At 43.5% G+C, this 14,230-nt stretch overlaps 1 protein-coding gene across 1 annotated transcript in view; it reads left to right on the top strand.

The window, feature by feature from the left end:
- CLHC1 (clathrin heavy chain linker domain containing 1) overlaps positions 1-14,230 on the top strand; it is a 42,238-nt gene that overhangs the window by 2,666 nt on the left and 25,342 nt on the right. The window contains exons 3-4 of the mRNA XM_040427464.1: positions 723-862; positions 13,580-13,781. Of these exons, the coding sequence (XP_040283398.1) occupies positions 723-862; positions 13,580-13,781 (342 nt within the window). The remainder of the gene's footprint in view (positions 1-722; positions 863-13,579; positions 13,782-14,230) is intronic.

The raw sequence follows: 14,230 nt of genomic DNA, 5'->3' as shown, positions 1-14,230 counted from the left end.
GACATTAGTGCAACAAAATGTCGCGCGACAAATGTTGCAGTGTAGTTGTGCCCTATCTGTCGTGTAGACGTAGCATTAGGCTGTCTTTGTCGGATCTGGTTCTGCAGGGGGAGGAATGGAAGACCTGAACTACTTTTAATCTTGTTCTGTGACAGAAGTGAAATATGTTGTGAGTTGTGCTAAAATGTATCGTGTAGCTCGTGCCATTTTGATAAATTTAATACAATTAATAAATGTGCTGTTTTGCATTGTGTGAATTAACAGATAGATGTTTCATTAAAGGGGTCATCCCATGATTAATGTAAAAAAATAAAAATCAGACATCCTATAGTACATGACAATACCTTTCCTGTACCTCACATGGATCCAGAGATCTCCACATTGATTGTTCCAATTGTTCTGCTAGATTTGTTTCAAGCTGGCAGCTCAGGGGACGTTTCCTTTCTCAGGGGGCGTGTCCTGTTGCCTCTAGTGGCAGTTGAAGGATGGAACTGAGCATGTGCTTCCGTCTCAGTGAGCAGGACAGAGAAATTAGAAAAAGAGCAAACAGCAGGTGGCGCTATACAGACAGATTTCAGTGAATAACTTCATGGTATAATACATTTTTAATCACATGCAATTACAAAAGTATTCAGATCCAGGGGCTGGTTTGAAAACTGTAGAATATTTCTTTTGGGACAACCCCTTTAAATCTAATCTGCAGTATCTTTATTTTGTTCTAGAATTGATAAAATCAATAAAGATTCCAGCAGAATTGAAAATGAATTACAGAAATTGTTGGCTGAAAAGAGGGTAATGACCCCTCCAGTAGAAGAGGCAAGCCCCCCACGAGATGAAATAAACCCCGCAGCTCTGATTCCAGGTATCATATTCCCTCCATTGATTTATAGTTGGCAGGCTTAACTAATATAAATCCTGAGGCCGTAAACCGGCCGCAGGCCATGATATTTGTGTTCAGTCTCCCATATTAGGTCTGCTAATGAGCACCAAAGGATAAGGCCCCTTTCACACGGGCGAGTATTCCGCGCGGATGCGATGCGTGAGTTGAACGCATTGCACCCGCACTGAATCTGGACCCATTCACTTCTATGGGGCTGTGCACATGAGCGGTGATTTTCACGCATCACTTGTGCGTTGCGTGAAAATCGCAGCAAGCTCTATATTCTGCGTTTTTCATGCAACGCAGGCCCCATAGAAGTGAATGGGGCCGCGTGAAAATCGCAAGCATCCGCAAGCAAGTGCGGATGCGGTAAGTAAATGAAAAAAAGTATACATATTAGGTATTGCCGCGTCCCTAAGAAACTGCTGTATAGAAATATCACATGACCTAACCCCTCAGGTGAACACCGTAAAAAAAGAAAAAAAGTGTATAAAAAAAGCCTTTTTTGTCACCTTACATCACAAAAAGTGTAATACCAAGCGATCAAAAAGTCATATGTATTCCAAAATAGTACCAATCAAACCGTCATCTTATACCGAAAAAGATGAGCCCCTACATAAGACAGTCGCCCAAAAAACAAAAAAAAGATGGCTTTCAGAATACGGAGACACAAAAAAATGTTTTTTTTCAAAAATTATTTATTATATAAAACTGAAACAAACAACCACAAAAAGTAGTCATATTTGGTATTGTCACGCCCGTAACAACCTGCTCTATAAAATACCACATCTAACCTGTCAGATAAACACTGTACATAAAAAAAAAAAAACGTGCCAAAACAGTAATTTTTTGTTACCTTGTCTCACAAGAAGTGAAATATAGAGTGACCAAAAATCTTATGTATCCTAAAATAGTACCAACAAAAATGCCACCTTATCCAGTAGTTTCCAAAATAGGGTGTTTTTTAGGAATTTCTACTCTAGGGTTGCATCAGGGGGTCTTCAAATGTAACATGGCAGCTTAAAATTATCCCAGTGAAATCTTCCCTCCAAAAACCATATGGCGTTCCTTTCCTTCTGCGCCCTGCCGTGTGCCCCTACAGCAGTTTACAACCACATATGGGGTGTTTCTGTAAACTACAGAATCAGGGCAATAAATATTGAGTTTTGTTTGGCTGTTAACCCTTGCTTTATTAATTCAAAAATTTTATTAAAATGGAAAATCTGCCAAAAAAGTGAAATTCTGAAATTTCATCTAGAAACATAGAAACATCTACATTTTCCTTTCATTCTTGTGGAACACCTAAATGCTTAAAGAGGACCTTTCACCAGAATAAAGTATCTAAACTGACTATATAGACGTGTAGAGCGGCGCCCAGGGATCCCCCTGCACTTACTGTTATCCCCGGGCGCCGCTCCATTCTCCGGTTATAGCCTCCAGTATGTTCATAGTTAGGCTCCACCCAGGGGAACCTGCCGGCGTCTCTTTCTCCTATGCTGTAGCGCTGGCCAATTGCAGCGCTCAGCTCATAGCCAGACTATGAGCTGAGCGCTGCGATTGGCCAGCGCTACAGCATAGGAGAAGGAGACCGCGGCAGGTTCCCCTGGGTGGAGCCTAACTATGAACATACTGGAGGCTATAACCGGAGAATGGAGCGGCGCCCGGGGATAACAGTAAGTGCAGGGGGATCCCTGGGCGCCGCTCTACATGTCTGTATAGTCAGTTTAGATACTTTATTCTGGTGAAAAGTATTCTTTAACAAAGTTTGCAAAATCAGTTTTGATTACCTTAAGGGGTGTAGTTTCTAAAATGGGGCCATTTTCGGGTGGTTTCTATTATGTAAGCCTCACAAAGTGACTTCAGACCTGAACTGGTCCTTAAAAAGTGGGTTTTGGAAATGTTCTGAAAAATTTCAAGATTTGCTTCTAAATTTCTAAGCCTTCTAACTTCCCAAAAAAAGAAAATGTAATTTTGAAAATTCCCAAGTAGGCATATGGGGAATGTAAAGCAATAACTATTTTTGGAGGTATTACTATCTATTTTGAAAGTAGAGAAATGAAAATCTGCAAATTTGCTAATTTTTCCTGGTCCTTAAGGCGAAAGAGTTAAGGACAGCCAGGTGCTGCCAAAAACCCGGACCGGCAATTAAAATCCAGTCCCGTATTTGACCCCACCTGGCTGCAAATCAGCCCAGCAGCACACGCTGGGAAGAAAATACCCTTTTCCCCAGACCATTCCTCTCACTGTGTCACATACCTCCCCCCCTTCCCTTTGTTCAACCCTGAGGGGGTGAACACTTGCCAGACAATGTACTCGGGACAGGGCATCCGCATTTCCCTGCAACCGGCCTGCCCTGTGTTCCTCTGTAAATTTAATGTTCTGTAGGGAAAGGAACCATCTGTTGACCTGGGCATTTCTGTCTTTGGCCTGGCTAATCTACTTGAGAGGGGAGTGGTCGGTCACCAGGCGGAATTTCTTCCCCAACAAATAATAACGGAGAGACTCGAGTGCCCACCTGATAGCCAAGCACTCTCTCTCCACTATACTGTACCTGATCTCGGCTGGGCTGAGCTTACGGCTAAGAAGACAACGGGATGCTCCTCCTCGTTGACCTTCTGAGACACTACAGCACCGAGGCCTACTTCGGAGGCATCGGTCTGTTCTATAAATTCCTTTTTTGAAGTTGGGCGTCACCAAAACCGGTGACCCGCACAGGGACGACTTCAAAGCGGAAAAAGCCTCTTCCGCCTGATGATCCCAGTGAACCATCACTGACTTGCGTCCTTTCAAGAGCCCTGTCAATGGCGCAGCCACCGTAGCAAACTGGGGGACAAACCTCATAGCCTACCTTTCCCAAGAACGACTTTACTTGTCTAGTAGTGACAGGTCGGGGCCAATTCCATATCGCCTCTATTTTGTTCACTTGGGGTTTGATGACTCAGCGCCCAATGACATACCCCAGGTCTTTAGTCTCCTCTAACCCTATCGCACATTTCTTTGGGTTAGCAGTTAGTCCAGCCTTTCCGAAGGGAGTCTACTACGGCCTGCACTTTGGGTAGGTGACTTTCCCAGTCAATATCGTCCAAGTAAGCCGAAGCGTACCGATGATGTGGAGGAAGCACAATGTCCATAAGTCGTTGAAAAGTGGCAGGGGTGCCATGCAGACCAAAGGGTAACACTTTATATTGGTACAGCCCCTCTGGTGTGATGAAGGCAGTTTTCTCTTTGGCAGCCTCCGTCAAGGGTACCTGCCAGTGCCCATTGGTAAGGTCCAAAACAGAAATATACCAGGCTTGTCCTAGCCTCTCGATAAGCTCATCCACCCGGGGCATGGGATACGCATCGTTACAGAACCGAAAAGTCCCATCCGGTTTGAGTATTAAAACTATAGGACTGGCCCACTCACTTTTAGATTCCTCAATGATGTCTAGTTGCAGCATTAGCTGCACTTCTTCCGAGATGGCTTGTCGCCGAGCCTTGGGTACCCGGTATGGTTTTAACCAGACTTTTGCCTGAGGCTCAGTGACAATGTCATGCTGGATTATAGAAGTGCGTCCGGGGAGGTCTGAGAACACATCCGTGTTCCTGCTGACGAATTCCGTGGCCTGAGTCTGTTTAGAGGAGAGGCTGTCAGCAATCTTCACTGTGGCAAACGCTTGCATCAGACCGAGGGGCCGGAACCTCTTCCCCTAGAAAACTCGGCCGCGGGTTGTCGTCTGTACCGGTCTCCCTATCTCTCCAAGGTTTGAGTAAATACACATGGTACACATGGTACACCTGCTCCGGCTTTCGGCGCCCTGGCTGGTGTACCTTGTAGTTTACCTCTCCTACTTTTTTGATTACTTCAAAGGGTCCCTGCCACCTAGCCAGGAACTTACTGTCCACAGTCGGTACCAGAACCGAAATGATCTCCTGGGTTAAAGATCCGGACCCGAGCCTGCCGATTATAGATCCGACTTTGAGCTCGCTGAGCTGCCTCCATACTGTTTCCATACGTTCCTGCATCTGGGTGACGTATTCAATAATACTTTTATACGAGGTGGGTTGTTGCTCCCACGCCTCTTTGGCTATGTCCAACAGACCACGAGGATGTCTGCCGTATAGCAGTTCGAAGGGCGAGCACCCAGTAGAGGGCTGGGGTACCTCTCGCACTGCGAACATAAGATAGGGCAGAAGGAGGTCCCAGTCCTTACCATCCTTAGACACCACTCTTTTTAACATGTTTTTTAATGTTTGGTTAAACCTTTCTACCAGGCCGTCAGTTTGTGGATGATAAACGGACGTCCGTAGCTGTTTGATATGCAGCAACTTACTGAGTTCCCTCATGACCTTGGATATAAAAGGGGTCCCCTGGTCAGTCAGAACCTCTTTAGGTAGCCCCAATCAGGAAAACATCTCCATTAACTCTTTAGCTATAAGTTTGGCCGATGTATGTCGCAGTGGCATCGCCTCCGGATACCGAGTGGTTAATCTAGGACGACCAAGATGTGTTGGTGTCCTCTAGCAGACTTCGGTACTGGGCCTATGAGGTCCATAGCGATTCGCTCAAACGGTACCTCTATGATCGGGAGAGGTACTAAGGGACTGCGGAAAAGGTGCTGGGGGCTAGTTGTTCGGCAGGTCGGGCAAGACTTGCAAAATTCATCCAGCTCTCTAAACACACTTGGCCAGTAAAACCGTTGTAATATCCGGTCCTGTGTTTTCTGCATTCCCAGATGACACCCGAGAACATGTTGGTGGGCTAACTCTAACACAAGTTTGCGATAAGCCTGGGGCACCACCAACTGTTCAATATTTTCACCCCGCAGCTGGTTTACCCGATACAGCATATACTGATGAACCACAAAATGGGGAAACATCGACTTGGCCCCAGGTTGTTGTGGTTCACCATCAATTATTACCACATTCTCCCATAGGGTTGGGTCCCGATGTTATGCTGTATCGAAATTTTCCCAGGGCACTTTGAGGTCTGCCAACTCATGACCTGGTGGCAAGTCCTCCACGTCTCCCACCATTACACTCAGCGGGGTTGTCTCCCCCTCTTCCACCGAAGTGGCGGTCACCCCCTACTGATGGCTCCCAGGGTTCTGGAATTCCTCCTGAACAAGGCCAATCTCCTGAGTTTACCCCTGACTCATGGGTATCAGTAACTCTCACAATCGGCCATAGGGCCGGGAAGCCTGGAAAGTCTCTCCCTATTAAGAGTTCGTAGTGTAGATTTGTGGTGACTGCCACTTCGTGGGTCCACCTGCCGGCTACCGTGGTTAAAGGCACCAGCGCGGTGGGGTAGTCTTTTAAGTGTCCATGGATGCACATCACCCCGACTTTCCGGCCAGTATACTCAGTGGACCGCACTAGGGTAGCCCTTACTAGTGTCACCAGGCTCCCTGAGTCCAGCAGTGCCTCCGCTTGAGTGTCTCCCACTTCCACCTGGCACAAGTGGTCTAGAGATTGCGGGGTACCTGTTGCACACAGTTTCCTGGCATAAAGCGACTAACGGTAACCACAATTAGTGTCCATTGGCTCAACCCGATGAGGACAGTCAGCCCTTACATGGCCAGGCTCCTGACACTGCCAGCAGACAAACGGAGCCAGGCCCATAGTGGGTACATCCAGGGTGGGTTTCATCCGCTCAAATCTCTGGGCCTGGGGTGGAGATTTCCGGAGTTTGACTGCCCCCTCCCAAAAGAACCCCCCTGTATATTATTTGTAGCCTCATAGCATTCCACCAGGTCCACCATCTCCAGGGCATTGCCAGAGATGGGCATGGCCGATCCAGTGCTGGAGAGGGGGTGGAAAAGCCCTCCAAAACATATCAGCTAATAGTCGATCCAGCATAGCCGTGAGACTCAGCACATTAGGCTGTAGCCACTTTTACAAGAGGTGAAATAATTCATAATACTGGGGTCGCGCGGGCTCAGCCGGGTTAAACCCCCACTTATGTACCCGCTGGGCACGAACCAACACATTCACCCCCAGTCTTGCCAGAATCTCACCCTTTACTTTCTGGTAGTCGGCCGCTTGATCCTCCGGCAAGTCGAAATACGACCGCTGAGATTCGGATTCCAGAAACGGAGCGACGACCTCAGCCCACTGGTCTTGGGGTAGTTTCTCCCTTGTGGCCACCTTCTCGTACATCGCCAGGTAGGTTTCAACGTCATCTAAGGGTGTCATCTTGGGGATCGCTGCACAGACCGCTTTCCAGACATCATGGACGCTTTGGGATGTTCCTGCCGTCTGTGTAGCCATCCCGTGTTGTTACAGCAGCAGGTTGGTTTCTCGCTGCTGCTGGTTAACCTCCACAAGAGCCTTCATTATGGCCTCCATTTTGTCAAGGTCACGAGTTGAAATTTAGCTGGTTTAATGCAAGACATACAACCGTGCCTGGAGCAAAAAGTTAAAAACAACAATACTTCAGCAATCACGCCTTCATCACTGCGTTTGCCCACATCCTCCACCAATTGTGGGGTTTCGCTCTGGTAGATAGGGTAAGCGGATGCAGTACAGAGGCAAAAGACAAGTTCTTAACGCAAAACTTCAGTGTTTATTCACACTTGAGGCAAATGCACAAAACAATGTGTTACTTTGCAGTCTTGGTGTTTACTTCACACACAATGGAAAGTACATCTTGGTGTTACTTCACACAAATTGGAAAGTTCATATAAGACAAGTCACCTTGATGTTAGTTCTGCCTCCAGCAGTCCACGGCAGGCTTTAGGGGGCCTGTTTCCTCAGCCCATGGGTCTCAGACTCCAACCTGGCACCAAGCTAGAGATCCTGCTGCTGAGCACAGCTGCCTATTTAAGGACAGCCAGGTGCTTTCAAAAACCCAGACCGGCAATTAAAATCCAGTCCGGTATTTGACCCCACCTGGCTGCAAATCAGCCCAGCAGCACACGCTGGGAGGAAAATACCTGTTTTCCCAGGCCATTCCCCTTACTGTGTCACAATATTCAGAAATAGTTTGCTATAAGAGGACATTAACGTAAAGGGAACCTATCATCAACTTTATGCTGCCCATACTAACGGCAGTATAAAGTAGAGACAGGTGAGTTGATTTCACTGATCTGTCATTTAAAAGTTAAAAGTAAGTGGTTGCCGACAACCAACATCACAATCATTGCAGACTGGGCCTGGAAAAGAGTCACGGCCACCTGAGAAGAGTCATGGTTATTCATGAATCCCTGCTCTCCTGCCCACCTGCGGATGACTGACAGTCTAATACCGAGTTTTCTCCCTTTGTCTCTAGGAGAGAACTGCCAATCATCAGCAGATGGGCGAGAGAGCAGGAGATTATGAATAACCAGGACTCTTCTCAAGTAGATTTGACTCTTGTCAAGGCCTGGGCTGCAATGATTATGATGTTGGTTCTCAGCAGCCACTTACTTTTAGCTCATGAGTGACACACCGCTGAAATCAGCATTTCTGTCACTATTTTATGCTGCGCTCAGTGAGGTCAGCATAAAGTTGATGACAGGTTCCCTTTAAAATAAAACATGAATACACAGTATGGCCCACGTAAAAGTAGCCCGCCTCCAGCGATAGTATGACAAGATGAACGAGCAAGTGGATTGTTTTTTTTTATTTCCCACAAGTCAGAAAAGATGCTGAAAGTGGTCCCCGTTCAGGTCTATGCCTCTTTGGGCACGTCGGATTATGTTGGCTGATACTGCTTGCAGCTCTTCAACAGTGATGCTGCAGAAGAAAAATTGTCCTGTTTTTTCCAACAAGATGGGGAAACATGCTACACCTCACGGGTTCATGAACTGTTTATGGAGGAGTGAACTGTGAGCGAGGGGTTATGGCCACCACGTTCCCCAGACTTGTCCACGTGCAATGTTTATCTGTGGAGAAATTTAGACCAGAAAGTGTCCGCTAACAATCCACATCCCCTGGATGAACCCAAGGAAAACACCACAAACACTATCTGCAGCATCACAAGCAGTAACAGCCAACATAATCCGACCTGCCCAAAAGATGCAGAGAAGTGAACGGGGACCACATTCAGCATCTTTTGTGGCTTCTGGGTAATTAAAAAAACAATCCACTTGCTCATTCATCTTGTCATACTATGGCTTGAGGCGCGCTACTTTTTCGTGGGCCAACCTGTATATGTGTTGAGGTCTAGCCTTACAAGCTTATTGGTAGGTTTTTAAAGCTTCCCATTGATGGTAATTATAATGGGAGAATGTTGGGGTCCTCAACCTTTTGTATCTGTTTATATATGGTCAATCTGAGTTATAATGTGGCTAATGGTTCGATCTTCTACAGTCGTGGCCAAAAGTTTTGAGAATGACAAAAATATTAGTTTTCACAAAGTTTGCTGCTAAACTGCTTTTAGATGTTTGTTTCAGTTGTTTCTGTGATGTAGTGAAATATAATTACACGCACTTCATACGTTTCAGAGGCTTTTATCGACAATTGAAAGAATAGAGATGGGCACTCTAATATCCGGAACCACCGGGTAATAAATCTAATATTTTAATAAAATTGATATCAATAACATAAATAATCACAATATCATAAACACAATATCATAAAATACAGATAATAAGTTAAAATAGGACTAATAGCCGAATATATATTAAATGGTCACTAAAGACAAAATTGAGGTAGATAAGGTTAATGATAGGCTGCCTATAAGACAAACTCCGATTGCAATAGTTAAATACGTCGGGTAAGTGTTCAGTGAGTGTTCAGTGAGCACCTGCAGATGCTCATCACCATGTGAAGTGTTACATAAAAGGAAAATTTGTATACGTGACAAGTCTTTCAAAATAAAGTATAATCCAAACAGAAAAAAGTGGATATAAAATAAACGTTGGTGATCACTTGCAAATTGTGCAAAGAAAAAATATCAATGAATACTGTGAAGTGTTCCTTTGTTTCAAAATGGAAAATAATCAAGGTGTATATACTACCCGCATTCAAGAGGAGTTTTATAGTGGCAGTTCCACGACTCTAGCAGATGTCTCCTAATACAAATATTTGCTCCAGTAATATTCAATTTCCACGGATTTAGGCAAATAAAAGTTTTAGCAGTCGCTCCTGTTTAAAGTGGTACTCACGCTTAATACTGTGATTCAGTCTGTAGCGTGGCTGCAAGAAAGGCTTACCTCATGTATAGAGTAAAGAGGTACCTTGCTGGTATACCTGCTGATATACCTGGACTCTATGGTCCGCTTCCACTATTAATCGCAAGAATTTTTTGTAAAATATATAAAATATTATATTCAAGAGAGAGAAATTCATATGGATAAATTAAAGAGGTATATAGAGGAGATTTATACAAGGAAATCCTGGTTGGAGGAATAAATCATGGTTTGTTAACTCTATATAGTACATTTCTAGTAAGTCCTAATCTGATGTATCGTAGTGGTCAGGGGACAATGTATGTTTTCATATACAAATGAGCTCTCCAACCAGGATTTCCTTGTATAAATCTCCTCTATATACCTCTTTAATTTATCCATATGAATTTCTCTCTCTTGAATATAATATTTTATATATTTTACAAAAAATTCTTGTGTATTTTATGACACTTTTATGATATTTATTAAATAATAATTTTATGTATGTTATATATGTATTTGTATATTGTTTTATATATCAAGGACTGCATGCTATGAGCAATCCACTTCATTAGGTATTATATAGTGATACGCCAAAATATGTTATGGGTCTATGGTATACATTGCCGCTAAATGATTTTGTATTATGGAAGATGTAATCAGATAAGGTGAGAATATAACCAGTCTCCATAAAAGCAATCTATTGCATGTATTACAAACAAACTAAAGCAAGTGTGGTCAAGAAAGAATGTATGAGTTTCTTGAAAAACTTTAGCAAAAAAAACGCACCTACAAATAACGCATAGGAAATGTGATGAAAGGATATACGACTGAAAAACCTTCAGACTTATAAGATTCATCTTGGAGCTAATCTAGAGCTCTCTTGTTAATGATACTACAGAATCATAGAATAAAACCGCATATGAACCGGAGTGGAAATAAAGCCAATTGATTAAAAGATTACGAGATCCACATGACCCAGTGTAGGGTTAATGATGAATTCCATGGACAGCCAGAGGTATAAAAGCCGGATATCCAGGTAGTTCTTGTCAAAGCCACTGAGGAAGAAGGTAGTAACCTTTGAAACGCGTCTGGCGTGGACGGATAAGAAATTAATCCTGGCAGAAAACCGGCAGAACGTGATTGTCAGCAAGGATAAGCGCTTCAACCGAATAAATACCAGATCTACTGGCCACAGTCTGGTAACTTAAGGACAGCAGAAAAAGCAGCTGGAATAATTAAACCAGCGGTCCGGAGCAGGGTAAAACGCCCATTGTAGACTGACCGGAACTCTGTCTATGAATTAAACAGAGCGAGACCTGTGGATTACGGACAGCTCTGGATAATTGCGATTAATAGTGGAAGCGGACCATAGAGTCCAGGTATATCAGCAGGTATACCAGCAAGGTACCTCTTTACTCTATACATGAGGTAAGCCTTTCTTGCAGCCACGCTACAGACTGAATCACAGTATTAAGCGTGAGTACCACTTTAAACAGGAGCGACTGCTAAAACTTTTATTTGCCTAAATCCGTGGAAATTGAATATTACTGGAGCAAATATTTGTATTAGGAGACATCTGCTAGAGTCGTGGAACTGCCACTATAAAACTCCTCTTGAATGCGGGTAGTATATACACCTTGATTATTTTCCATTTTGAAACAAAGGAACACTTCACAGTATTCATTGATATTTTTTCTTTGCACAATTTGCAAGTGATCACCAACGTTTATTTTATATCCACTTTTTTCTGTTTGGATTATACTTTATTTTGAAAGACTTGTCACGTATACAAATTTTCCTTTTATGTAACACTTCACATGGTGATGAGCATCTGCAGGTGCTCACTGAACACTCACTGAACACTTACCCGACGTATTTAACTATTGCAATCGGAGTTTGTCTTATAGGCAGCCTATCATTAACCTTATCTACCTCAATTTTGTCTTTAGTGACCATTTAATATATATTCGGCTATTAGTCCTATTTTAACTTATTATCTGTATTTTATGATATTGTGTTTATGATATTGTGATTATTTATGTTATTGATATCAATTTTATTAAAATATTAGATTTATTACCCGGTGGTTCCGGATATTAGAGTGCCCATCTCTATTCTTTCAATATTATTCGGTGCTTTGAGTGCGACATCAGATAGGTGCACCTGCCCATCCCAAATTAGGAGGCAGAGCCGTCCTTTATCTGGTTTTTATCGACAATTACATGACATTTATGCAAAGAGTCAGTATTTGCAGTGTTGGCCCTTCTTTTTCAGGACCTCTGCAATTCGACTGGGCATGCTCTCAATCAACTTCTGGGCCAATTCCTGACTGATAGCAACCCATTCTTTCATAATCACTTCTTGGAGTTTGTCAGAATTAGTGGGTTTTTGTTTGTCCACCTGCCTCTTGAGGATTGACCACAAGTTCTCAATGGGATTAAGATCTGGGGAGTTTCCAGGCCATGGACCCAAAATGTCAATGTTTTGGTCCCCGAGCCACTTAGTTATCACTTTTGCCTTATGGCACGGTGCTCCATCGTGCTGGAAAATGCATTGTTCTTCACCAAACTGTTGTTGAATTGTTGGAAGAAGTTGTTGTTGGAGGGTGTTTTGGTACCATTCTTTATTCATGGCTGTGTTTTTGGGCAAAATTGTGAGTGAGCCCACTCCCTTGGATGAGAAGCAACCCCACACATGAATGGTCTCAGGATGCTTTACTGTTGGCATGACACAGGACTGATGGTAGCGCTCACCTTTTCTTCTCCGGACAAGCCTTTTTCCAGATGCCCCAAACAATCGGAAAGAGGCTTCATCGGAGAATATGACTTTGCTCCAGTCCTCAGCAGTCCATTCACCATACTTTCTGCAGAAGATCAATCTGTCCCTGATGTTTTTTTTGGAGAGAAGTGGCTTCTTTGCTGCCCTTCTTGACACCAGGCCATCTTCCAAAAGTCTTCGCCTCACTGTGCGTGCAGATGCGCTCACACCTGCCTGCTGCCATTCCTGAGCAAGCTCTGCACTGGTGGCACTCCGATCCCGCAGCTGAATCCTCTTTAGGAGACAATCCTGGCGCTTGCTGGACTTTCTTGGACGCCCTTAAGCCTTCTTAACAAGAATTGAACCTCTTTCCTTGAAGTTCTTGATGATCCTATAAATTGTTGATTGAGGTGCAATCTTAGTAGCCACAATATCCTTGCCTGTGAAGCCATTTTGATGCAACGCAATGATGGCTGCACGCGTTTCTTTGCAGGTCACCATGGTTAACAATGGAAGAACAATGATTTCAAGCATCACCCTCCTTTTAACATGTCAAGTCTGCCATTTTAACCCAATCAGCCTGACATAATGATCTCCAGCCTTGTGCTCGTCAACATTCTCACCTGAGTTAACAAGACGATTACTGAAATGATCTCAGCAGGTCCTTTAATGACAGCAATGAAATGCAGTAGAAAGTTTTTTTTGGGATTAAGTTAATTTTCATGACAAAGAAGGACTATGCAATTCATCTGATCACTCTTCATAACATTCTGGAGTATATGCAAATTGCTATTATAAAAACTTAAGCAGCAACTTTTCCAATTTCCAATATTTATGTAATTCTCAAAACTTTTGGCCACGACTGTAGGTATGACAATAGAAGATTCTCTGAACATGGACGCCCTTATAAAACAGCAGCAACTCTTAGAAGACAAGAAGTGTGCATTGAAGGCTGATATGAAAACCAAGTACGTCCCCATCCGGAGGAAGCAGGACCTGGATATCAAGCTCAGCATTGCTTTACAGGACAGAGAAGAAGTCGCCCTAATCAACCAGGGATTGCTGGACAGGTACTGCTCATAAAGTATGGATGTAGTGGGATCTGCTTAGTACCATAGTCCTGTCAATGGATTGCATTTTGTATACTGTTCATCAAAATTTTCTTTGTTTTACATAAAATAATCTTGTTCTGCCGATCCAAAGGGATACGAACCCCCACTACAAAAAGCGCCATTAAAATTGTTGTACTGTTTGTTCTTGTTTTTATCAGGAAATGTGTTGTTCCATGAGGATTAGTGCGCATTTTGGTCTAAAAAAATTATATAATCTCATAATACACCTTCTATCCACCGCAATAAATTATGTAGTACCAAGACTGATAAATATTTTATCACTCTGCTGAAAATAAAATTATTCTGTCGTGCTAGCAAAAACCCTGGGATGTCTGTTCTATTCACATAAAATACTTGGTTACTCCCCTGCAGCTTAAAGGGGTTTTACAGGGTTTTTAAAGTCATGG

The sequence above is a fragment of the Bufo bufo genome, chromosome 4, assembly GCF_905171765.1.
Source record: "Bufo bufo chromosome 4, aBufBuf1.1, whole genome shotgun sequence".
Taxonomy (NCBI): domain Eukaryota; kingdom Metazoa; phylum Chordata; class Amphibia; order Anura; family Bufonidae; genus Bufo; species Bufo bufo.
The sequence above is the reverse complement of the archived record's forward strand: the minus strand, read 5'-3'. Positions and strand labels throughout refer to the sequence as shown.